The sequence below is a fragment of the Gambusia affinis genome, linkage group LG22 (genome assembly GCF_019740435.1).
Source record: "Gambusia affinis linkage group LG22, SWU_Gaff_1.0, whole genome shotgun sequence".
In the NCBI taxonomy this organism is placed as follows: Eukaryota; Metazoa; Chordata; class Actinopteri; order Cyprinodontiformes; family Poeciliidae; genus Gambusia; species Gambusia affinis.
Window position 1 is genome coordinate 11,894,574 of NC_057889.1, and position 25,984 is coordinate 11,920,557.

At 39.5% G+C, this 25,984-nt stretch overlaps 2 protein-coding genes and 1 long non-coding RNA gene across 4 annotated transcripts; all 3 read left to right on the forward strand.

The window, feature by feature from the left end:
• Positions 1 to 4,597: 4,597 nt before the first annotated feature.
• Positions 4,598 to 10,981, forward strand: tmed10 (transmembrane p24 trafficking protein 10). The gene is made up of 5 exons (XM_044106968.1): positions 4,598 to 4,872; positions 6,454 to 6,574; positions 6,810 to 6,883; positions 9,050 to 9,176; positions 9,735 to 10,981. Exons 1-5 carry the CDS (start codon positions 4,687 to 4,689, stop codon positions 9,854 to 9,856), a joined length of 630 nt encoding a protein of 209 aa, XP_043962903.1. The 5' UTR covers positions 4,598 to 4,686; the 3' UTR covers positions 9,857 to 10,981.
• Positions 10,982 to 12,709: 1,728 nt separating this feature from the next.
• eif2b2 (eukaryotic translation initiation factor 2B, subunit 2 beta) lies at positions 12,710 to 16,654 on the forward strand. The gene is made up of 8 exons (XM_044106967.1): positions 12,710 to 12,978; positions 13,381 to 13,501; positions 14,553 to 14,704; positions 15,656 to 15,819; positions 15,903 to 15,998; positions 16,086 to 16,223; positions 16,309 to 16,375; positions 16,461 to 16,654. Exons 1-8 carry the CDS (start codon positions 12,807 to 12,809, stop codon positions 16,616 to 16,618), a joined length of 1,068 nt encoding a protein of 355 aa, XP_043962902.1. The 5' UTR covers positions 12,710 to 12,806; the 3' UTR covers positions 16,619 to 16,654.
• Positions 16,655 to 22,625: 5,971 nt separating this feature from the next.
• LOC122825531 lies at positions 22,626 to 25,066 on the forward strand. Of its 2 annotated transcripts, none has more exons than XR_006369658.1 (3): positions 22,626 to 23,022; positions 23,426 to 24,437; positions 24,842 to 25,066. It is a non-coding gene; the product is annotated as an uncharacterized LOC122825531 (long non-coding RNA). The 2 variants fall into 2 exon arrangements; XR_006369659.1 differs by having other exon boundaries at positions 22,626 to 22,942.
• The last annotated feature ends 918 nt before the right edge of the window (positions 25,067 to 25,984 follow it).

The following is a 25,984-nucleotide window of genomic DNA, read 5'->3' on the forward strand; positions in this document are numbered from 1 at the left end:
ATCTTCATATGAGACATGCTGAAATTCCTTACCAGGACAAGTTGATCTGATGCAGTGGACATAAAGTCCCTTGCCAAAAGTGTGTTTTGTTAACTCCATCTATTTTCCCACCAACACTAACCTGCTGAAAAACATCTCAACATTATGGGGCTGAAACCACTCTCAAAACCTTCCATCATTTTTTTTTGTCCACATCACAATTAACCTTTCGTACTGTTCACCACATATCATCATAATAAAGCACAGTGAAGTCTGCTGTTAGAACAAAACGTGAAAGAGTTTCATTGAACGCTCTTGCAAGGCAGCATATTCCACCGGGTCACCTGAGGTAGTGCGTGACTAATTCATTTTCTGATTTGCTCTAGACTTGAATTCAAACAATTTGTCTGCGTTTTATTTGTACGTGCAGTGACAGCAGCTGGTTTAAGGGTGTGTGCTAACTTGCGTCAGAAGGAATGCACTTTTAAGGAAGTAGTCCAACTGACATGCAATCATGACACAAAGCCAAGAGGGCAATAAAAAGGTGAATAAATCATAGAAGTTCCGTCTCACGTAAACAAAATGCACACGTAAACCGCAATAAATATGTTCAAACTTTTTCCGCTTGAAATTCAGCAAAAAGGGTTTTCATATTTCATCAACTTACAATCATAATCTTCGATGTCATTTATTGGGATTTTATGTGACAAACCAATACAAAAGTTGCATTGGTTTGCACAATGTCATAACTGCGAAGAGGAGGTCCAACCCGATTTCCAAAACATTTTATGAATGAAAATCAGCAAAGTAGATGTGCATCTCTAATTCTCCCCCATCAAATTCCTCAAATTAGGGAATATATGTGATTTAATCTTAGTACACATACTGCTGTTCTGTAAAGGTTTTAGAGGTTAGTTACAGGACATTAGCGAACAAACAGCAGCATGAAGAACGAAGAAGACAGCAGAAAAAAAAAAGCTCAGGTAAAAGGTTGTGGAGAATCTTTATTTAATCTTTATTATTACAAAACAACACCCTAAACTCTGAGCATTTAACAAATCATTACGTTATTTGAAAATATGAAGATGCAAAGAATCAAGTCAAACAAACACTGACAGCTTCATTTTAACACGTTATAGCTATTTTGTAAAGATCAGATGCCAAAATGTTGTCTGTAGGTGTGAATACAAATTCTTATCACATTTTTCAGATTTGTGTAGATAACAGTAAGCTCAGATTCATTACAAAGCGCACTGCTTTTGATTGCAATTTGAGAAATTTGAAATTGTTCTTGGAGCATGATGACAGCCAGTTGCTCTAAATTTTAAATATTTTATGAATTGTATTTCCAGTCTAAAATCCCCATAGCCCAGTGAAGTGTGTGCTGTGTGCTATTCTTAGAGGTTATTTGACGCATTAAGCAGCAATACTGGAGGGATTTCTCTACCCAATAATTACTGTTCACCTATAGTGCCAGACTCCCCTCTCGGCAGCATGTCCTCGTCGCGTCTCATGGGATCAGTAACGAGGATGTTTCCCTGGAAACTGGACAGCTATAGGGTGCACAATTGTATAATCCCTGAGCTGCTGACAGAAAAATAATGGGTTTTGGGATTTTCAAAATATCCCAGCAAACGCTGCTTACGATGCCTCCATTTCTTCAGGCTGGAATACATATTATGCAATAAAAAAAAACATGTTGCAATAAAACTATTGTGTGATCATTAACATAATTTTGAGTGTTTCTGACACAAAGTAAGAGATATCATCTTAACGTTGCTGTTATTCAGGAGAATAAATCAAAGCCGTTGATCAATTGACTGTGGTTCTCGCTGCCTCGAAATGATGTGTTTGCACAAGTCTTCCCACACACTGCCACTCAATATTAGTCTCAGGAAATGGCCATTCAGACACGCTGGGAAGCCCAGACTGAGAATGCTCTGTGGTTTATGTAAGGCTTGCACTAGAATTTTGCTGGAAATTATTGTTTCCTCAGAGGAATCCCACAGGCGTATAAGAAATTTTTAAAACAATAGCTTCCAGTACATGTTGTCGTGTTGCTCCATCCGATCATTCTGTAGAAATGCTTCATCTTTTAACTGGTAATTACAGTAAATCTTACTAGGAGGAATCAAATGGGTCATAGATCTGAAGTAACTATTTTCACCATTTTCTGCAGCTCTCCAGTAACCTGCTTGAACCTGATATTGGATTGCAACACCTTGAGAGTGTTCAGGCATGTGAGCATCACAACACACTGTTACAAACTGCAGGCAGTGACGATGCAGTCTGATCACTGACGTACAATTTAGTCAGCAGCGCACACAATTAATTGTGATTTATGTTTTAAGGTCAATGGTAAAAATCCTATAAAAAAAGAGGAGAATCTAATTACACAGCTTCACCACTAAATTTGCAGTATTTGATTGTTGTAATCTGTAAATGAAATTTAGTAATATAGTACCAGGAAATTGTAATTTTTAAAACAAAAATCAAAACACTACTCAGTATAATTACATACAACTAGACACATTTAAGCTCTTTGTCTTGTCTTATGCATGATCTTTGTGAAAAAGGACAGAGAGCAAGATTTTCTAAATTTGATTTTGTAAATAGTTGCAGTCAAGGAACCAAAGATATTTACATTTTAAATAACGATTTTCAAGAAAATTCTATAATAACTAATAATAATTGTACTCCAGAATTACAAGCTTTATTATGGACACTGAGATCTTCTTATTAATTATTTGATTAACGGTAAGTAAAGTATCTTATATATGCTTATTTAGTCACGACTGACCAACAAGTCAGTAGTGTTGCTATGGCTTAGAAAAAAAAAGTTATTCTTGCTCATCTTTACACAAAATTGATAAATATGTATATGTGTAATAAATGTTTTCAGATGATTTTGTGCTCCGATCCATATAATGGATGTGTAAGCTCTGCAGCGGTTTGGTGATCGCAACCAATTTGCATTGTGTCAAAACATTGAGGCATGTAAGACTTGCAGGACAGAGTGTCTTGAGGACCGTAGTTGGGAAATGCTGCATTACAGGGTGTGTTCAGAGACAACAGTCTTTCTTCAAGAGCGAAGCACCCAATGTCTGTATGTAGAGTGATTCAACAGATTACAATATACGTCCTAATGAGTCTTGATTCTCAGATTAAAAGTACCTTTTGAAAATGTAATCTTTAAGCAATTATTAAACATATCTTTCCTAAAAAAAAACCCAGTTATTTATTTTTTAGAAATAATGTGTTTTACTTGCCCTGTGCACCCTGACCGACTGACTAGGAACAACGGTATACAGAAAATGGATGGACGGATGGATGGATGGATGGATGGATAAATGAATAGATAATATGTATTATTGGTTTGATGCAATATTCTGATGTTAGTTGTGAGAAATCATAACAGAAATAAAGGATAGGCACTATCCATCTGTGTGTAATTAATCTATTAAATCGGTTCCATTTAGTGATTACGTTTCTACAATAAACAGGCTTTTCAATAATATTCTAATTCATTGAATGGGTTTGTATAAGTGGAATGCCATGGAAACAGGAAGTTCAGATGATTTCGAACCCATGCAACAGGTTAGCAAAAGTGGAATTTGATTGCAAAATAAAGAACATGAGGTGTGAAGACAGATGTGGACTAAAGCAATCCGAACATGTTATTCCTACCGTTCCGGTTTTAAGTGGTTCTGAATTTGTGGTGTAACACTTCCTGTTGTAGTTGTAAGAAAACGTTTTGGCATCAGCCATTTAACACTGAATATCAGGCTTGTTAAATTTTCTAAGATAAACAGCAATAAAAAAGTTAAACAACAGAGATAATGAAAAACACAAGTGGTTCATATACACTTGCTACCGTTTCAACTCCTGTTTTTTGGCAAACACTAATTCATCAGTGGGTGCAATTCTTGCTCAGTCTCTTTCTCACTATTAAATATGAACACTCATTGCAGTTAAGGTCTTTGACGTACTATGGTGCATTTTGGAGTAGTTTCAGTAGCCTGGAAACTCCTACGAAGGTTCACCACTGTTCAACATGTTCCATTGTTTAAAACGGCTCTGACAGGGATTCAAAGATCCAAAGTCTTACAAATGGCTATGTAACCCTTTCCAGATTGATAGATGTAATTTTTGAGAGAATTCAACCTACTTCAGAATGGTTCCAGTAATAATACCTGTGTGTTGCCACAGAAATTGAGCCTGTTTGAAGTGGAAATCTTCCATGATCATTCTTCAAATGTTTCGTCATAACTTAAGATTATTTTTCTTCTCATAGCTCGCACTGTACATAGTTTTTATCTCTGTAAGTGTAACACACATTTTTTCTCTCTCTCTTCTTCTCTAACACCATCTGTGTATGAATGGGTAAATGACTGAATGTGGTGCAAAGAGTGGAGCCCTTAGATTTAATAAAGGGCTAAAAAAAATGCAGGACATGAGTGAGACTCTCTTACCAACTTCACAAGCTCTTTCACTTTTATTTTAAGGTACATTTAGTACCAATATATGTTAATCTCTGGGATAAAGACCGAGTCTCCTTCTTACCTAAGACTGTATCTAAAAACATTATATAGCAGTTCTTCCTCCAAGTCAGCGGGGGGCGCTGCTGCGCTCAGCGAGTCCGCCTGTGGGAGCCGGAGCTCGGTGTAAAGCTGGTTGGTTGGCACGGGCTGGTTGGTCGGTCGGTTCATGGTAGCCATGGCTCGATTTGCTGCGTTACTGCTGCTACCGGTTCTTATTGAATCCGTCGTTTCAATTTCTTTCTTTTTACCGGTCAACTCTAGAAAATGCTTACGAGAGGAGATCCATAAAGACGTCCTGGTTACGGGGGAGTATGAAATCAGCGAGCAGGCGAACACAAAAACTAACCTGAAGGTGAGCACATACCGGGGGCCGTTGACGCCAAAACACAGTTTACATTAAACCAAAATGGCTTTAATTATTATATATCAGTAGCAAATAGACGTAGCTGTGAGACAAGGGGCTAGTTTATTCTTATAAGTTTAGTTTCAAGGGTTGAAGGACTTTAGTCGGTGACAACTGTTGTTAGCATTGCTGCTAAGGTAGGCCCGAAAAAACTCGTCTTCCTGGTTTTACAGTCAGCTAGCTAGCTAGCTAATGCTCTGTCAATGTTTTTTCACTTATTGGTTTTGGTTTAATTTGCTTGTTGTATAAACTCTGATTACTCTGCCAGCCGTAAATCCCATCGTCAGTGTTTGCTCTGTATTATTTAGTTATATGTACAATATTTATGTACCCGTCATAGTCTCTGCGGTGTAGCTGTTACACGTCACTCTTACAGACTGCTCAGACACATACACGTCAGATTTAGTTTGTATGTAATATTCTCATGAACCAGGCCTGAGGAAGTTTTTTTTTATTTATATGGATGGCCCATAATGGCATCTGCATACTTTTTATGTTTTCTAAAATCTAAAAATATATTTTCAAAGTTAACTGCTGTCAAGTTTCGGGTTTGTATGCTGTAAAACTAAAAATCACTGATGATATCCACAAGTCTATTTTATTTTCCCATCTATTTTTATCATAGCTGAAAACAAAAAGTTGTTTTTTTTGTCAGTCTGGAAACACAAACGCAAATGGGATATTCTGGGAGGTACTTTATGAATTTAATAAAAGATATATTTGTCTTTTAGCTTTAATACATAAATTGGAATAATCCTTAATTTTCTGCTTTGATTCTGAACAACTTTCTCCACATTTTTTTATTTGACTGTTTCTTCATGTTGTTAATGAATATGTTTAAACAGAATGCGTTTTTTATTTATTACAATTTATGCTCACAGTCATGCATTTGGTGTGCCAGATGGTGGTTTGCAAACCATTTCAAGTGTCACATTATGGTATGACCCATTCAAGTCCACAATCGAAGGGGCAGCAGGCTGACACATCAAAAATGTGACTGCAACAAAGTTAACAGCTGGTTGCTTCCAAAGTTGAAAAAGTCTTAAATACTCGTTAAAGTCAGAATCTGCAGAATGTGATGAATTTTATTCTATTACCGGAGGATGTTACAGAGGATGTTAAAAACACTAAGGGAAAGTTGAAGGCTGCAAAATACATAATAAATTGTTGAGCGTTCTGAACGTTGTTAGACAACCTAAAAGATTCACGCAGTTCTGTTAAACTGCAATCTTTTATCAAATTAAAAATTTAGATTTAGAATTTCTTTGCCACTGTACGCAGGTACAGTGAGATTAAAGTCAGTGACAACAGTGCAAACAATGTAGAAAATGTATGCAATATAAACATGAATATGGTGACATTTATATTTACAATATTAAATCAGGTAAATTTATATATACATGCACATATAACCACCATAGTTATTTTTTTTATAGAAAATAATTTGAAAAGGATTTTTCAAACTACTACAAAATTGTAGGCTATGTTCTGCCAGAATATGTCTAAATGTATGTCGTTGTAACTTTGTAGATCACTGACTCTTCCAGCCACACTCTTTACTCGAAGGAAGATGCAACAAAAGGAAAGTTTGCCTTCACCACAGAGGACTATGACATGTTTGAGGTTTGCTTTGAAAGCAAATCACCCATGGGTAAGCAAAATCGTAAAGCAATTAAAGTTATCAGAGGAATCTAATCAAAATACTGTGTTATATTGTGAATCTCATATTATTTGTAATAATCTGGAGACATTTTTGACATATTTAAATTCTCAAACGTTCTGATAAATCAAACTTTTTTTTTTTAGTTTACTGTTACAGAACGTTAATTGTCCTTTGCAAAATAAGCTATCACAATGTTTAATTTCAATTCTGTGAAAATCCACAGGAACAGGAAGAGTGCCTGACCAGCTGGTCAATCTGGACATGAAGCATGGTGTCGAGGCCAAAAACTACGAAGAGGTAAAGTGTCAGGAGACTGAAATCTGTGCTTCCTGATGTCAAATAAACACGATCCAAATTGTAGATAAAGTGTCTTGCATACGCTTCCGGTACTCTTACAGCTGGGATTTTTACTCCCAAATATGTTTGAAATATGCCAGTGTGAATATTTCTACTAAGATTTTAATGCTGTGTTCAACTCTCATTTAATCAAACTAGTTGAGTTAAAAATTAATAGAAAGACGGAGGCATTTTGAAAGGAGTGTAAAAGTTAGTTTGCTTTCTTTGTTCAAACAGTAGCGTGGGTGTCTTTTGTCAACATTGTGAAAATAGCATTTTTAAGAAACAGCAAAAAAATATAACAATTAAAATTGTGCGATGCCAAAAATACTGAATATGGACTTTACATAAAAGTGTGAATCTGCTGTTTTAGGATCCGTCTGCGTCAGGTGATTCTTAATGGATTCAAAAAGGAAAAAAACACATTGCTCGTGGCTGAGAATCGCCTTTCTCTGCCCACACATGTTGTGCAAACATTACATACTGTTCAGCGGAACGGCGCGTCGGTGGATATTCACAGTTGAACTTGAAGAGGGCATTCCTGTCTGTTGGAGAAAGGGCGGAGCTGGCGTTACGCATGTATTAACTTACATAATACTTGAATAAATTTGCAACCTGTTCCGTGTGTCAGGAGGGTGTACTTGAAAGAGAAAAAAAATGTTGTTACACAATGCTGTCTGTTTAGCAGGCACAATCTGTGCTGTGAAACTTTTTTTCCTGTTTCCTCCTGATTATCAACTCTTGCTTTCTGACTGCGCAGGATTTCATTGATTTCAAAGGCTGTTTGACTAATTTAGCTCATTAAGGTGGGGAAAAAGGGCTTTACCATGTTCATTCTTTTAGAAATGAACATGGTTAATTTTATATCTTCAGTCAGGTGAATAAAATGTTTGCCCTGCCAGATCTGATAAGCTTTTGATCTTTTCATGTTACTTAGATCAAGTCTTCCGGAAATGGAAACGCTACGTGACCATTTTGCCCTTTTATAACTCAGGAACTTTATTAAGATTTTTCTCAAACTTTGCCCCCAACAGTAGCTTCAGTGCCCATCACTCATCCGAGCACGGAGTGTTCTGATGTAGGTCATTGTAATGTTTGAACACAACGTTGGGAATTTTTGTACACCGAGCTGAGTGTCTGAATGAGCTGTTCCTTTCTCCAAAGCAACAAATATTTAATGTTTCATGATAACCCACGTGTGTATCAGCACAGAGTGTGGGGGCATTCCTAGAATGTTTTGCGAGATTTGTTGACTTATGATAATATCTGCATGTAAAAGTATGGTTTTCCATAAACATTTCCGGTCAACGTTCCCCCTGATCTCTACTCTGATAAATCTGTTATAACAGCTGTCTCAATCATTTACAGAAAGAAACTGGTAGAATAAAGGTTGTAATCTGTCATGAAGCATATAGTTGATATAAGTAGGGGATCCCAAGATTAGAATCTTTGATTCCTCAAGTTTTGATATCTGAATTTTAAGGGTTTTACTTTAAACCATCCAGGGTTAGTGTTGTCTGGCATCAAATTGTGCTCAGTAATCCCTCAGATGAATGGGAAGGGAAGGAAAGTCCATATATAGTCCAAATAAAGGTTTTGTGCCACTCCTCAATTCATTGCCTTGCTTCGAAGGAATCGAGACGTTCTTATCATATTCCCAAGTGAGATTCAGCAATAATTATTACCGTGTCTTTATTGTGAATATTTTAGATGTTTCCAACAGGAAGAGAAGGCTCAGAACTTCATCAAATTAAGTTGAAAGTATATATAATTTACATCTATTAACAGATCTTACTTGAGTTAGTTTTATAATTAGTGTAGGTTTTTTTTGTTTGAAATTTGAATATTAGTCTTTAATTTTCTAAACCTTTCAGAACTGCTGTTTTGTTCATGATCAAAATCTCCCTTTTCAGGCACTGTTTCAATAATGTTGGTGTTCAAATCTAAGTGAAAGGGAAAACCTGGCAAATATTTGTTCCATTTGTGATTTTTAGCTCAAGAGTGACACCTGCTGGGCTGAGCCTTCAACAATTTCAAATGTTTTGTGTTCCACTTTATTTTGGAATGCCAACATTTTATTTCGAAGTTTTATAAGCTTTCTGTTTCTCTATGTTCTTGTCCCTCCAGATTGCAAAGGTGGAAAAACTGAAGCCTCTGGAGGTTGAGCTCAGGCGACTGGAAGATCTGTCTGAGTCCATCGTCAATGACTTTGCTTACATGAAGAAGAGAGAAGAGGAAATGCGGGATACCAATGGTACGCCAACACAGTACTTACACAGATTCATACTTTTGCATAATTGCATAATATGTAAAATGAACATGCTTATTTATGTACAATGTTTCTAATAAAGGAAGGTTTTAAAACTTCTCGTCATAGACCTTTTCTAGCAGATTGAGCCTATTCGTTTTTTTAAGTCAGCTACTTCATAATTACAGTTTGTGATTTAGTTGTTTTGAAGTTGACTGACTGCTTTTTTACAGTTTTCAAAAGAATGAAAAGGATTGAGAGGAGAGAATTCTTAAAAGTAAACTTTTTTAAAAAAAAATCTAAAAATAGAAATACAATTAATCAATTTTCACAGTAAAACTAAGTTTAACGCAGTGTATATTTGTGAAACTAAATCCCTTTTTGGCAAAGTTTAAGAAAGTTTTATGCCTTTAAACAAATGTTCTCTTATTGGGCAGGAATTGCTCTTTGAACTGAAAAGGCTGCTGATGCCTAATCTAAAAACTAGATGGTTTTTAATTCATTGCAGGGATAGCAAGAATTTCTTACTGTCCAATAATACTAGCGTTTTTAATTTCTCCACAGAGTCTACAAACACACGCGTGTTGTACTTCAGTATATTCTCCATGTGTTGTCTCATCGGCCTGGCCACATGGCAGGTCTTCTACCTGCGGCGCTTCTTCAAGGCAAAGAAGCTGATCGAGTAGATCGACTCATCCGGCTTCTTCCCTCGAGGGACGCTGCCTCCCAGTCAGCAAACACATCCCAGCATCCACCCTCCTTGGACTAGCTTCAACAAAACAAGCGGGGTTTAGGGGGCTCAACATCTAGTTTTCAAAGCTCTGAGAGGATCCATCTTTCCAGGAAAATAAGATTTATCTACTTGTTGGAAACATGAAAACCCTGTAGGGAGAAATGCTTTGTCAAACATGGGAGAGAGACATTTCTTTCTACACTGGTTTGAATGTTACAGCTTCATGAATAAGATGGATTTTTTTTTTTTTCCTCAACCCTTTGAAAAGTTGGTTTCTTTTTATTTCTGAGCTCTGTTTGAGTGGATGTGCCACAAGTGAATGTCTGCCCTTTTGTTAATGTACACATTATTTACAAGGCCACATAAACTAAACATCTTTTTATTAAGTGAAGGCTTTAAGAAACATGGTGTGTTCCATTAAGACAATTGGAACCACTGAACTTCTGTGTTGTCACTTAAACTACATATATGTTCGGTAGCTAAATTTAGTTTGTTTTCATATTGTAATTACCACCTAGTTGCTTCTACTCGTATCTTTTTATTTTGCAAGGTGGGTGGGAGTCGAGTTTTCAGATTAATGTTCTCAATTATAAATTCTCTTAAAATTTTTGCATGTTCAGGTATTCTTTTGTTTTTGAACATCCATTAAAAGTATCGAGGAACCAATATTCTTAAATTCAAGCAATTCCTCTTTCCCCTCTTCAATGTATTTATGCAATCTTTCTTGTCAAAATGCAGTTGTTGGTGACTGTGACAAGAATTGAACAATTACCCAAACGTGCACCCTTTTGCTTTAAACTAGCAACTCCAAGTTACAGCACATCACCTCCCTGTACCAGAACCTGCTGATCCATCCAGTGTTCCTATTTTCATTCAAATATTTGAATATGGGTGGTTTCAGATACTAGTGTTTTTTTTTTTTTTTTTTTTCTTTTGACAGAAAATGTTGAGGGCTGTCCTGGTACATTTTTAACAATGAACATGCGCATGGAGCGCAGTCAATTTTTATGTTGACTGGTAAATTTTGTAAATTTGTGTTGGGCTTTTATTCAATAAAATATTGGATGGATTTACATGAGTTATTTTGTAGTTGAATCTATATTTTTGAGGGGGAAAAAATAAAGTTTTGTTTCAGAAAGTGGTTTAGGGTTTATATATATATATTTGAGCCAAATTTCAACCAATAAAATGACTAATAAAACCTACACCAATAAAACCTAGACCAAATGAACACTTGCAGGTATTCTTAAAACATGTTTCCTTCAAGAAGCAAACTTTTAAGTTGGTAGATGGAGGCCACAGCTGCCAGGAGGACATTACCCGCCTCTTATTATTGTGCCAAGAGTAAAATTTAGTGGAGGGAGGATCATAGTGTGGGTTTGTATTTCAGAGGTTAGGCTTTCTACTTCAGTTGAAGTGTGGGGATTCAGAGTGCTGAGAAAATATTTTTGATAATTTAATTTGAAGTTTGTTAATGAGTAATTTGATCTCAAGGATGTTTTTCTTGTCTGCACGGACCTCGACCTAATAGAACTTTTTAATTAATTACAGCACAGATGGATCATTTTACAAATGTTCTTCTAGCCCAATCTGCAGATTTTTCAGACATGTCCTGTTTTGTTCCAGAAACATTGAAGGTGTTATAGCTGCAGACAGGAGGATAATCCCATATTAGTGTTGATTGTCATTAAAGATCATGTGTGTAAAGGCTATAACTGTGGCAATTTAGAGAAGGTACATCCTGCTTATTACTTACCTGAGCACCTTAGTCCTGTCAGCCATACATTATACTTTTTTGTCATTATTTTTCTTTTAGATATTCAAAATCTAAAAACATGCTTACTACTATTATTTGATCACTTTTATAAGCCTAAAATACACTTGAGCGGCTGCTGTGGTGTTAGCTAGTTAGTTGCATGTGTTTAATTTCGGTTTGGAAATTAAACCGTCTGAGTTTTCTTTTTGTTTGGATCAGAAAAGGTCTCTTGTAAATGAGGTCTTGAATCCCAATGAGACCACCTGTATAAATAAATGTCAAATAAAAAAGGAAATATGAATATCTAAATATGAGTTTTTCTGGAATAAAACTGAATTGGGAGAGAAAAAAACTGTTTAATTGGTGCATGAATAACATCAGTAAAGTTATTTAAAAATCACTTAAGAGCTTTAAATAGGCACCAGCATCCCTCCCGGTGCTCGTGCCAGGAAGGATGCTGAAGAATTTGACAAAATTCTTATATTAAATTAAGAATTTTGTCAAATTCTTAATTTAATATAGTGAATATTTTGTCAAAGTCAAAATGGACTCCCGACCCCACTAGGGAGAAGGGTGTAAGAAAATGGATGGATGGATGGAAAAATCACTTTAGATAACGACCTCTATTGCTCCTGGGAGGACACAGTTCCTTGAAGGTAGCCCACCTATCAGTTTCTCTTCGCCACTCGGTGTTGTACCCAAAACAGCGCCCCCTGCTGTGAAAAGAACAGTCTGTTAATTTTGCAACTCATTTCATTTCCAATAAATATGTGAAAATGAAACAAAATTGCCAGTAGACTTTGAGATTTTACTACTATTAAGAATATATTTATGTACTTACTTTTAAACAGGGCATACGGGTTATTTAATGGCAGCCATTGAAGAAAGCATGCCACCTTGAGACTGTTGCTCAGCTGGTCTATAATAGCAGAATGTGCAAATATCAAAATAAAGCTCACTATAGTGGGAAACAAACAATATTTGCTTTAGTCGGTTGGTGAAAACAAGCACTGTAATAAAGGGAAACAGACGGAGCGCTTTTTTCGCTACAACACCGGATGTTCTCTACGAGTACTTCCCGGTCAACATTTAACAGTAGAAATTTGCCGTCTTCTTTTTTGACGGTTCGTTGATTTGGAAAACAAAAATGCCGGGCCCCGACAAAGAAACCGACCTGACTGAGCGGGTTGAAGCCTTTCTGTCCGACCTGAAGCGCGGGGGTAGCGGGGCAGGACCTCTGCGGGGCTCAGCGGAGACTGCCCGAGAAACGACCGCACTGCTTCGCAAGATTACAGCTCAGGCTCGGTGGAGTAGCGCAGGTTCTTATCCTCACTTAATTTATTTTGACAACCTCTGGTAATAATAATGCAGAGGACTAAATTACTGTGAAATTGGTTCTATTGTTGTTGTTGTAGTGTGTGTGTGTAGTTTGTTATTATTTGTGAACATGCCAGACATCTGTTGTAACATCTGTGCAATCATTGAAATTGGGGGAGTTACATCATGGTTTCTTATGGGTGTACGTTTGCTAAATTTAGCGACATTTTAGCTATATTTTTTTATAAATACTCTAGTTAAAAAACTAATAAGTAATAATTTCTTTACAATGCTGTAATAGCAAAATGAAAAGGGGCAATTTAGGATGGAGGTGTAATTAACGCAACAATATAGAAACAACTTCTACTTATATAAAAACGTTTTTTGTTGATTGCTGCCTTTAGGTGATCTGATGGAAATAATACGGAAAGAAGGGAGGAGAATGACGGCCGCCCAGCCGTCAGAGACCACAGTGGGTAACATGATCAGGAGGGTCCTGAAGATCATCAGAGAGGAGTATGCCAGGTGAGGACAGACAGCTGTGGAGTCAGATATGTTCCTAATCCATTCCCTGGGAAGGCAAGACAAAAAGACAACATTAAGGAAAACACGCTATTTGTAGCACATCAAATATCTCAACTTATAACATCACTGTGAAATGAGTATTTTTCCATATATAGTAATGATAAAAGAAAAATAAATCCTCAATTCTAAGATTTTATGAATCAGAGCATATGATCGTTTGTTCATCAAGTTCTACTAGATTTTCTAGATATTTAGTCAAATTCTTAATTTAATATAGTGAATATTTTGTCAAAGTCAAAATGGAAAGCTTGTGGACAAACTAAGTACCACTAACCGCTTAAGTAGGATTAAAGAGAAAAGAAAAATAGGAACTAAAACTTGCTTAAACATTAATAACCATCATTCCAAATTTAGTACTTAGAGTATTAGCAAAAACCCCAATACCTGCATTTCAGACCATGTAAAGTTTAAATATTAAGACAATAATTGGAAAAAGTTATAACAAATAAATAGAACTTGCCAGGAGAAAGTATCTTCTTTCTAAAGAGAAAATGGCAACAAGATTGGATCTAAAGTAACCACTATTTCTGGAATAATTTCTTTTGGACAGATGAGATAAAGAGTGGGGCTTGTTTGGCAGCCAGGGGAGCTGATGGTGGGTTGAAACCTTGTCATGCAAATAACTAAACAATGTTGGATAAAGCCTAGTAGAATATGAGAAACATCTGATAAAAGCAGTTGTAGAAAATTCTGAATCATAAGATGACTTTCCACGTTAGTCTCGACTTTTTTTTAAATGTAATATTTTTAACAATCTAATAATAAAATTTTCGCATGGCTTAGTCTGATTTGCCTCGACTTTGTCTTTGTGTTTCCTTTTATGGATGCACTGTTCCTCAATGTTCATTCTGCTGAGTGTAATGAAAGGGTTTGAATCAGAGTCCACGTGCTACTTTAGCAAAAAGGTTCGACTTCAAAATATGCTTGGCACCCTAGAGCCACTAAAAAAACTATGCCCTGGTGTCAAACTGTTTTGAGATTTTCTCATCAGGTCTCGAGGAAGCAGCGAAGAGGCAGACCAGCAGGAGTCCCTCCACAAGCTGCTGACCTCTGGAGGACTCAGCGAGGAGAACTTCAGGCAGCATTTTGCTCCCCTCAAAGCAAATGTCATTGAGGCCATCAACGAGCTTCTCACTGAGCTGGGTAAGATGGTGGAGCTGGTTTTACAGAGCTGAACTACCCACAGCTGAAACCCACAGTGCTGCTTACTCACTGGTGTTCCTTAAAAATCTCTGCGGTCTTCACAGAACTGCACAGTATTTATGCAGTTGTTTTTTTTAGTGGCAGCAGGGTGAAGGGGTCTGTATTTGTATCCGGGTTTGTATGGGTGCTTGGAATCCTTGAAAATTTTCCCATTTCAGTTTGGTGTTTTCAGGATTTGGAAAGTGCTTGATTTCTGTATCAAGTCCTTGAAAGTGCTTGATATTCAGTCTTTTGTAATAAAGTACAATATAACATTTGATTAAAAACCTGCAGTAGGAAAGCGTTGTTCACAGTTGAAATATTTTCATAGACCTAATAAAAAAATTTAAAAAAATATTTTCACTGTCTAAAGTTAAATCAGACTAAACTTATTTTGTTTCAAGTCAGTTAGAATTCCCAAACGTATTTCTATTTGCTAAATACTAGAAAACATAGCAAAAACATTTTTTTATAGATTTTTTGTGACTTTCTTTGTATACTGTTTATAAGCATTTATGTTGATTAGGAATGTAATTTACTTTAAACAGTATTTATTTGGATTGTTTAAATGTAACAACTATTATTCCTAATAAGTCAGTAACTTATTGATCCTCTTATATTTTATACATTAAACAAAGCTAATGAAATTCTTTGCCTTGTCCTTGTTGTAGAATGTAGAATACTACCACAAAAATGATTAACATTAATAAGTTATAATCATACAATAATGTATTGTTTTTATCTCCAAAGTGTGGTGCTGTAAAAGTTTCAAAACTTACCTTGGAAATGCTTGAAAATGCTTGAATTTCACTTTGGGAAAAGTGGAACAAGGAAACTGGAGAAAATATGATTTTTTTTGTCTGCAAGTTTAAAGAGCTTTTTTGTTTTGATTTTTTTTTCTTCCTTTTGCAGAAGGAACAACAGATAATATCTCCATGCAGGCGCTGGAGCACATCCACTCCAACGAGGTCATTATGACCATCGGGCGCTCCCGCACAGTGGAGGCTTTCCTGAGGGACGCTGCACGCAAACGCAAGTTTCATGTCATCGTTGCAGAATGTGCCCCCTTCTGTCAGGTATATGAAGTACATGGAAAAGAGCTTGAAAAGCAACGGTTTACCTAAAAGAACTCTCAAGAAAAGCCTTCACTTTTCAACAGGGACATGAAATGGCCACCAACTTATCCAAAGCTGGCATTGAAACAACGGTGATTGCAGACGCTGCAATATTTGCTGTCATGTCTCGGGTCAATAAGGTATTTATCTTCATAGAAGACTCACTCTATATTAAGGGTTTGATCAGGCCGTGTAATTTAACTTTTTTTTGACGATCTGGTTGGCAGGTCATCATCGGAACTCAGACTGTTCTAGCCAACGGCGGTTTGAGGGCTGTGAACGGGACACACACTCTCGCCTTAGCAGCCAAGCATCACTCGACACCTCTAATTGTCTGTGCCCCCATGTTCAAGCTATCGCCTCAGGTAGGACAACACTAGTTAACAAACATCTAATAAAAAAAAAAATCTTTCAAACACAAATAATAAAAGAAATATTTTCTCTCCTTAGTTCCCAAACGAGGAGGACACTTTCCATAAATTTGTCTCCCCACATGAAGTCCTCCCTTTCACTGAAGGTACACCCTCACCAATTTACTTTACAAGTTAAGCATTTATCTTTGGTAGAATATAATGTTAACATGCTAATTGTGTACGTTTCAGGTGAGATCCTCTCTAAGGTCAACGTGCACTGCCCGGTGTTTGACTACGTTCCTCCAGAACTCATCACACTGTTCATCTCTAACATTGGAGGTCACGCACCATCATACATCTACCGACTGATGAGTGAACTGTACCACCCAGAGGATCACGAGCTTTAAATTGTATTGCTATGAAATAAATTTAACTTAAACTGTTTTGTGTCTATTACTTATCTTAATGAAAAAAAGAAAAGGCTAAAGTAGTATATAAAGTAAAGTATATATATATAAATTGTGTTGCCCTGTGACACACTGGCGCCCATAACGTAGCTGGACATTGGCACCAGCAACCCTCCTGACCCCATTAGGGACAAGGGTGAACAGAAAATGGATGAATATATATATATCATGCATGTATATAAATTGTTCCAATGCTATGCTAAGCATAACTCCTAAGCTTCCACTTCAGTCCCGTCACTCAAATAATGTTATCCAATATATTTAACATTAACTCAACCCACTATAGTTGTCTGTAAACATGGCGGTCGGAGTTTTGGACGGGTAGCACTGACAGATAGACTTAGCTATTTATCCGTGCTACGGTAGGAAAATCTGACGAGGTAGCACTGAGAGTCAGGTGTTCGGTAACTTAGCAGACAGCAGCAAAATGGAAAACAGTGAAAAAGAGGTTGTTTTTTTATCAGTTTTGTTTTTTTTGTTTGCAAACATGATGTGGGCTGGCTGTACATTACTTGGTGTAAAACTCAATTCTTTAGCATAAACTACAGAGTTGAAGCTCTTTTTAAATATGAACAGTTTAATGTAATACAATAAAAGTGTAGTGAGAAAATAAATGCCAAAGATAAAGTGACTAGACAGAAAAAATTAAAAGAAGCAGAAGAAGAATATTTTTATCTAATGGATTTTCATGAGAGTGGGGACATTTTACAGGCTTGGACATTTTACAGGCAAGGTGAACCTGCATGGAGTGGACCATCACATATCCCAGTGTATGTTGGATTACCTCACTGCCTGCCCACCACAGTACATTGCTCTAACAATCTCTTTGTGACTTGTTTTGCTTTAAAATTAGTATTTTGAAACGTAAAAATTGGTTAATCACAGAGAGGGAGACTTGAGGTTCCACTATCTTGATGTAGTGTCTGATGTAGTGTCCTCCAGAAGGAGGCGGTGTTGGAGAAGAGTTCGAGCTGTTTTTTGATGAAACAAGAAACTTGAGTAAGTGTTCAAGCAGCTGTGTGATGCTAAAATACCGATGTTGGTGAGAAACTAGTGTGTTGACCAGTATAAAAAGACTGGGTCTCACTGTGTCACTCAGGCTGAACTGTAGCATCTATTCACAGGGGCGATCCCACTACTGAGCAGTACGGGGGATTTGACCTGCTCCGTTCCCGACCTGGGCCGGTTCACCCCTCCTTAGGAGACCTGGTGCTCCAAGACTCCCCCAGGAACACCATATCTATACTGAACTTAGTGTGGACCCCCGTTCAACATAGTCCACTGCCGCTCAGAGCTCCTGAGCTCAATCAATCCTCCAGCCTCAGCCTCCAGGTAGCTTGGATTACAGGTGAGAGCCACCTCATCCGGCGACAAGAAGCTGCTTTATCCATCACTTGTCCAGCACCGCCTCCTTCTGGATGACAGCAGGTACCACACCCTTGTGTTTAGAATCATATTTGGGCTGGAGAAAAGCTACAACGAGTCCTGAACTTTAACTAACTTATATTAATGTGTGACAAATGAATGATAACATATCTGCTTGCTGGTTATTTTACTGAGACGATTTTATCAGTTGAATTTTCCAGAAGGTGTGAAGTTTTTAAGTTGCACAAGGTTGATGTAGTGTCCGCTGCTCTCCAGAAGGAGGCGGTGTTGAGCACAAATCTCAGCTGCTTTTTGGAGGTTTTTGATGAAACAATAACTGGAAGGAGTGTTGAAGCAGCTGTGTGATGCTAAAATACCGATGTTGGTGAGAAACCAGTGTGTTGACCAGTATAAAAAGACTGGGTCTCACTGTGTCACTCAGGCTGAACTGTAGTATCTATTCACAGGGGCGATCCCACTACTGAGCAGTACGGGGGATTTGACCTGCTCCGTTCCCGACCTGGGCCGGTTCACCCCTCCTTAGGAGACCTGGTGCTCCAAGACTCCCCCAGGAACACCATATCTATACTGAACTTAGTGTGGACCCCCGTTCAACATAGTCCACTGCAGCTCAGAGCTCCTGAGCTCAAGCAATCCTCCAGCCTCAGCCTCCAGGTAGCTTGGATTACAGGTGAGAGCCACCTCATCCGGCGACAAGAAGCTGCTTTATCCATCACTTGTCCAGCACCGCCTCCTTCTGGATGACAGCAGGTACCACACCCTTGTGTTTAGAATCATATTTGGGCTGGAGAAAAGCTACAAGTCCTGAACTTTAACTAACTTATATTAATGTGTGACAAATGAATGATAACATATCTGCTTGCTGGTTATTTTACTGAGACGATTTTATCAGTTGAATTTTCCAGAAGGTGTGAAGTTTTTAAGTTGCACAAGGTTGATGTAGTGTCCGCTGCTCTCCAGAAGGAGGCGGTGTTGAGCACAAATCTCAGCTGCTTTTTGGAGGTTTTTGATGAAACAATAACTGGAAGGAGTGTTGAAGCAGCTGTGTGATGCTAAAATACCGATGTTGGTGAGAAACTAGTGTGTTGACCAGTATAAAAAGACTGGGTCTCACTGTGTCACTCAGGCTGAACTGTAGTATCTATTCACAGGGGCGATCCCACTACTGAGCAGTACGGGGGATTTGACCTGCTCCGTTCCCGACCTGGGCCGGTTCACCCCTCCTTAGGAGACCTGGTGCTCCAAGACTCCCCCAGGAACACCATATCTATACTGAACGTAGTGTGGACCCCCGTTCAACATAGTCCACTGCAGCTCAGAGCTCCTGAGCTCAAGCAATCCTCCAGCCTCAGCCTCCAGGTAGCTTGGATTACAGGTGAGAGCCACCTCATCCGGCGACAAGAAGCTGCTTTATCCATCACTTGTCCAGCACCGCCTCCTTCTGGATGACAGCAGGTACCACACCCTTGTGTTTAGAATCATATTTGGGCTGGAGAAAAGCTACAAGTCCTGAACTTTAACTAACTTATATTAATGTGCGACAAATGAATGATAACATATCTGCTTGCTGGTTATTTTACTGAGACGATTTTATCAGTTGAATTTTCCAGAAGGTGTGAAGTTTTTAAGTTGCACAAGGTTGATGTAGTGTCCGCTGCTCTCCAGAAGGAGGCGGTGTTGAGCACAAATCTCAGCTGCTTTTTGGAGGTTTTTGATGAAACAATAACTGGAAGGAGTGTTGAAGCAGCTGTGTGATGCTAAAATACCGATGTTGGTGAGAAACTAGTGTGTTGACCAGTATAAAAAGACTGGGTCTCACTGTGTCACTCAGGCTGAACTGTAGTATCTATTCACAGGGCGATCCCACTACTGAGCAGTACGGGATTTGACCTGCTCCGTTCCGACCTGGGCCGGTTCACCCTCCTTAGGAGACCTGGTGCTCCAAGACTCCCCAGGAACACCATATCTATACTGAACGTAGTGTGGACCCCGTTCAACATAGTCCACTGCAGCTCAGAGCTCCTGAGCTCAAGCAATCCTCCAGCCTCAGCCTCCAGGTAGCTTGGATTACAGGTGAGAGCCACCTCATCCAGAAGCTGCTTTATCCATCACTTGTCCAGCACCGCCTCCTTCTGGATGACAGCAGGTACCACACCCTTGTGTTTAGAATCATATTTGGGCTGGAGAAAAGCTACAAGTCCTGAACTTTAACTAACTTATATTAATGTGCAAATGAATGATAACATATCTGCTTGCTGGTTATTTTACTGAGACGATTTTATCAGTTGAATTTTCCAGAAGGTGTGAAGTTTTTAAGTTGCACAAGGTTGATGTAGTGTCCGCTGCTCTCCAGAAGGAGGCGGTGTTGAGCACAAATCTCAGCTGCTTTTTGGAGGTTTTTGATGAAACAATAACTGGAAGGAGTGTTGAAGCAGCTGTGTGATGCTAAAATACCGATGTTGGTGAGAAACCAGTGTGTTGACCAGTATAAAAAGACTGGGTCTCACTGTGTCACTCAGGCTGAACTGTAGTATCTATTCACAGGGGCGATCCCACTACTGAGCAGTACGGGGGATTTGACCTGCTCCGTTCCCGACCTGGGCCGGTTCACCCCTCCTTAGGAGACCTGGTGCTCCAAGACTCCCCCAGGAACACCATATCTATACTGAACGTAGTGTGGACCCCCGTTCAACATAGTCCACTGCAGCTCAGAGCTCCTGAGCTCAAGCAATCCTCCAGCCTCAGCCTCCAGGTAGCTTGGATTACAGGTGAGAGCCACCTCATCCGGCGACAAGAAGCTGCTTTATCCATCACTTGTCCAGCACCGCCTCCTTCTGGATGACAGCAGGTACCACACCCTTGTGTTTAGAATCATATTTGGGCTGGAGAAAAGCTACAACGAGTCCTGAACTTTAACTAACTTATATTAATGTGCGACAAATGAATGATAACATATCTGCTTGCTGGTTATTTTACTGAGACGATTTTATCAGTTGAATTTTCCAGAAGGTGTGAAGTTTTTAAGTTGCACAAGGTTGATGTAGTGTCCGCTGCTCTCCAGAAGGAGGCGGTGTTGAGCACAAATCTCAGCTGCTTTTTGGAGGTTTTTGATGAAACAATAACTGGAAGGAGTGTTGAAGCAGCTGTGTGATGCTAAAATACCGATGTTGGTGAGAAACTAGTGTGTTGACCAGTATAAAAAGACTGGGTCTCACTGTGTCACTCAGGCTGAACTGTAGTATCTATTCACAGGGGCGATCCCACTACTGAGCAGTACGGGGGATTTGACCTGCTCCGTTCCCGACCTGGGCCGGTTCACCCCTCCTTAGGAGACCTGGTGCTCCAAGACTCCCCCAGGAACACCATATCTATACTGAACGTAGTGTGGACCCCCGTTCAACATAGTCCACTGCAGCTCAGAGCTCCTGAGCTCAAGCAATCCTCCAGCCTCAGCCTCCAGGTAGCTTGGATTACAGGTGAGAGCCACCTCATCCGGCGACAAGAAGCTGCTTTATCCATCACTTGTCCAGCACCGCCTCCTTCTGGATGACAGCAGGTACCACACCCTTGTGTTTAGAATCATATTTGGGCTGGAGAAAAGCTACAACGAGTCCTGAACTTTAACTAACTTATATTAATGTGCGACAAATGAATGATAACATATCTGCTTGCTGGTTATTTTACTGAGACGATTTTATCAGTTGAATTTTCCAGAAGGTGTGAAGTTTTTAAGTTGCACAAGGTTGATGTAGTGTCCGCTGCTCTCCAGAAGGAGGCGGTGTTGAGCACAAATCTCAGCTGCTTTTTGGAGGTTTTTGATGAAACAATAACTGGAAGGAGTGTTGAAGCAGCTGTGTGATGCTAAAATACCGATGTTGGTGAGAAACCAGTGTGTTGACCAGTATAAAAAGACTGGGTCTCACTGTGTCACTCAGGCTGAACAGTAGTATCTATTCACAGGCGATCCCACTACTGAGCAGTACGGGGATTTGACCTGCTCCGTTCCCGACCTGGGCCGGTTCACCCCTCCTTAGGAGACCTGGTGCTCCAAGACTCCCCAGGAACACCATATCTATACTGACGTGTGGACCCCGTCAACATAGTCCACTGCAGCTCAGAGCTCCTGAGCTCAAGCAATCCTCCAGCCTCAGCCTCCAGGTAGCTTGGATTACAGGTGAGAGCCACCTCATCCGGCGACAAGAAGCTGCTTTATCCATCACTTGTCCAGCACCGCCTCCTTATGGATGACAGCAGGTACCACACCCTTGTGTTTAGAATCATATTTGGGCTGGAGAAAAGCTACGAGTCCTGAACTTTAACTAACTTATATTAATGTGCGACAAATGAATGATAACATATCTGCTTGCTGGTTATTTTACTGAGACGATTTTATCAGTTGAATTTTCCAGAAGGTGTGAAGTTTTTAAGTTGCACAAGGTTGATGTAGTGTCCGCTGCTCTCCAGAAGGAGGCGGTGTTGAGCACAAATCTCAGCTGCTTTTGGAGGTTTTTGATGAAACAATAACTGGAAGGAGTGTTGAAGCAGCTGTGTGATGCTAAAATACCGATGTTGGTGAGAAACTAGTGTGTTGACCAGTATAAAAAGACTGGGTCTCACTGTGTCACTCAGGCTGAACTGTAGTATCTATTCACAGGGGCGATCCCACTACTGAGCAGTACGGGGGATTTGACCTGCTCCGTTCCCGACCTGGGCCGGTTCACCCCTCCTTAGGAGACCTGGTGCTCCAAGACTCCCCCAGGAACACCATATCTATACTGAACTTAGTGTGGACCCCCGTTCAACATAGTCCACTGCAGCTCAGAGCTCCTGAGCTCAAGCAATCCTCCAGCCTCAGCCTCCAGGTAGCTTGGATTACAGGTGAGAGCCACCTCATCCGGCGACAAGAAGCTGCTTTATCCATCACTTGTCCAGCACCGCCTCCTTCTGGATGACAGCAGGTACCACACCCTTGTGTTTAGAATCATATTTGGGCTGGAGAAAAGCTACAACGAGTCCTGAACTTTAACTAACTTATATTAATGTGCGACAAATGAATGATAACATATCTGCTTGCTGGTTATTTTACTGAGACGATTTTATCAGTTGAATTTTCCAGAAGGTGTGAAGTTTTTAAGTTGCACAAGGTTGATGTAGTGTCCGCTGCTCTCCAGAAGGAGGCGGTGTTGAGCACAAATCTCAGCTGCTTTTTGGAGGTTTTGATGAAACAATAACTGGAAGGAGTGTTGAAGCAGCTGTGTGATGCTAAAATACCGATGTTGGTGAGAAACTAGTGTGTTGACCAGTATAAAAAGACTGGGTCTCACTGTGTCACTCAGGCTGAACTGTAGTATCTATTCACAGGGGCGATCCCACTACTGAGCAGTACGGGGGATTTGACCTGCTCCGTTCCCGACCTGGGCCGGTTCACCCCTCCTTAGGAGACCTGGTGCTCCAAGACTCCCCCAGGAACACCATATCTATACTGAACTTAGTGTGGACCCCCGTTCAACATAGTCCACTGCAGCTCAGAGCTCCTGAGCTCAAGCAATCCTCCAGCCTCAGCCTCCAGGTAGCTTGGATTACAGGTGAGAGCCACCTCATCCGGCGACAAGAAGCTGCTTTATCCATCACTTGTCCAGCACCGCCTCCTTCTGGATGACAGCAGGTACCACACCCTTGTGTTTAGAATCATATTTGGGCTGGAGAAAAGCTACAACGAGTCCTGAACTTTAACTAACTTATATTAATGTGTGACAAATGAATGATAACATATCTGCTTGCTGGTTATTTTACTGAGACGATTTTATCAGTTGAATATTCCAGAAGGTGTGAAGTTTTTAAGTTGCATAAGGTTGATGTAGTGTCCGCTGCTCTCCAGAAGGAGGCGGTGTTGAGCACAAATCTCAGCTGCTTTTTGGAGGTTTTTGATGAAACAATAACTGGAAGGAGTGTTGAAGCAGCTGTGTGATGCTAAAATACCGATGTTGGTGAGAAACTAGTGTGTTGACCAGTATAAAAAGACTGGGTCTCACTGTGTCACTCAGGCTGAACTGTAGTATCTATTCACAGGGGCGTTCCCACTACTGAGCAGTACGGGGGATTTGACCTGCTCCGTTCCCGACCTGGGCCGGTTCACCCCTCCTTAGGAGACCTGGTGCTCCAAGACTCCCCCAGGAACACCATATCTATACTGAACTTAGTGTGGACCCCCGTTCAACATAGTCCACTGCAGCTCAGAGCTCCTGAGCTCAAGCAATCCTCCAGCCTCAGCCTCCATGTAGCTTGGATTACAGGTGAGAGCCACCTCACCCGGCGACAAGAAGCTGCTATATCCATCACTTGTCCAGCACCGCCTCCTTCTGGATGACAGCAGGTACCACACCCTTGTGTTTAGAATCATATTTGGGCTGGAGAAAAGCTACAACGAGTCCTGAACTTTAACTAACTTATATTAATGTGTGACAAATGAATGATAACATATCTGCTTGCTGGTTATTTTACTGAGACGATTTTATCAGTTGAATTTTCCAGAAGGTGTGAAGTTTTTAAGTTGCACAAGGTTGATGTAGTGTCCGCTGCTCTCCAGAAGGAGGCGGTGTTGAGCACAAATCTCAGCTGCTTTTTGGAGGTTTTTGATGAAACAATAACTGGAAGGAGTGTTGAAGCAGCTGTGTGATGCTAAAATACCGATGTTGGTGAGAAACTAGTGTGTTGACCAGTATAAAAAGACTGGGTCTCACTGTGTCACTCAGGCTGAACTGTAGTATCTATTCACAGGGGCGATCCCACTACTGAGCAGTACGGGGGATTTGACCTGCTCCGTTCCCGACCTGGGCCGGTTCACCCCTCCTTAGGAGACCTGGTGCTCCAAGACTCCCCCAGGAACACCATATCTATACTGAACTTAGTGTGGACCCCCGTTCGACATAGTCCACTGCAGCTCAGAGCTCCTGAGCTCAAGCAATCCTCCAGCCTCAGCCTCCATGTAGCTTGGATTACAGGTGAGAGCCACCTCACCTGGCGACAAGAAGCTGCTCTGACCAGTAAATGAAAATTACAGTTCGACTTTAAAATATACGTAATGTCCCTTTTTAAAGTTTATTTATTTATTATATGGAGGACTGAAATTTTGCACTCATTTCCCTCTTGGTTGTACATTTTATAGGACCCAGCAGTAAAAGGAATACAATCCAATTCCTTCTACTTAATCTTCGAAAAGAATAAAATAAATAAATTAAACAGATATGGGGATCCAGATGTTATGGTAATTGGTGGATTTTCTTTCACACCTTTTATGATGATGTGGCAAAAATGCATAAGGGCAAGAAAACAGGAAACAGAAACCTGTAAAATTAGTACATGGAAATAAAAACAGTTGGAAAACTGTTTTTACATTGAAGTTAAGTTAAAAATATATATCTATAATGGAAAAATGTATGTATAATTTATCTTGTGTTTAAATCATATTTTAAGTTGTGATCTGATGGTCACTTAAATTATAAAACAAGTGATTGTTTTAAATTATTTAGCATACTTAAATAATGGTCCATTTACACCTTTAATCATGTCAGTTTTAGTCCTTCAGCTTTGGTTTAGAAGCTGCTAAAAGATGACTTTTGTGTTCTTGCTGACATGTTTTTAAATTTGCTTAATCTTTTTTTGCCACAGAAAAACGGATGAAACATTTTCCTCTTAAGCGTTAGAATCCTTTTTTAAACGACACTACACTGTTTTCGGCCCCCACGCCACATGATCCAAAAATATTATTTTCCAGACACTCTACAGTTTAGAGTCTCAAAAAAATAAGACAATAATCAAAGAATGCTAGTTTTGTCAGTACAATAATCATTCCTTTTATTTTGACATCTAGATGCAGAAAAATACATTTGGTTCTGAACGGCAGGTTTTTTTTGTTTGTTT

Excerpts from the sequence above, each read along its gene's own strand:
- tmed10 (XM_044106968.1), top strand. The coding sequence starts at position 4,687 with ATGGTAGCCATGGCTCGATTTGCTGCGTTACTGCTGCTACCGGTTCTT. Across the intron at positions 4,873-6,453 it reads ACACAAAAACTAACCTGAAG|ATCACTGACTCTTCCAGCCA; the intron begins GTGAGCACATAC and ends GTAACTTTGTAG. Across the intron at positions 6,884-9,049 it reads AGGCCAAAAACTACGAAGAG|ATTGCAAAGGTGGAAAAACT; the intron begins GTAAAGTGTCAG and ends TTGTCCCTCCAG.
- eif2b2 (XM_044106967.1), top strand. The coding sequence starts at position 12,807 with ATGCCGGGCCCCGACAAAGAAACCGACCTGACTGAGCGGGTTGAAGCC. Across the intron at positions 12,979-13,380 it reads GGCTCGGTGGAGTAGCGCAG|GTGATCTGATGGAAATAATA; the intron begins GTTCTTATCCTC and ends TGCTGCCTTTAG. Across the intron at positions 16,376-16,460 it reads AGTCCTCCCTTTCACTGAAG|GTGAGATCCTCTCTAAGGTC; the intron begins GTACACCCTCAC and ends TGTACGTTTCAG.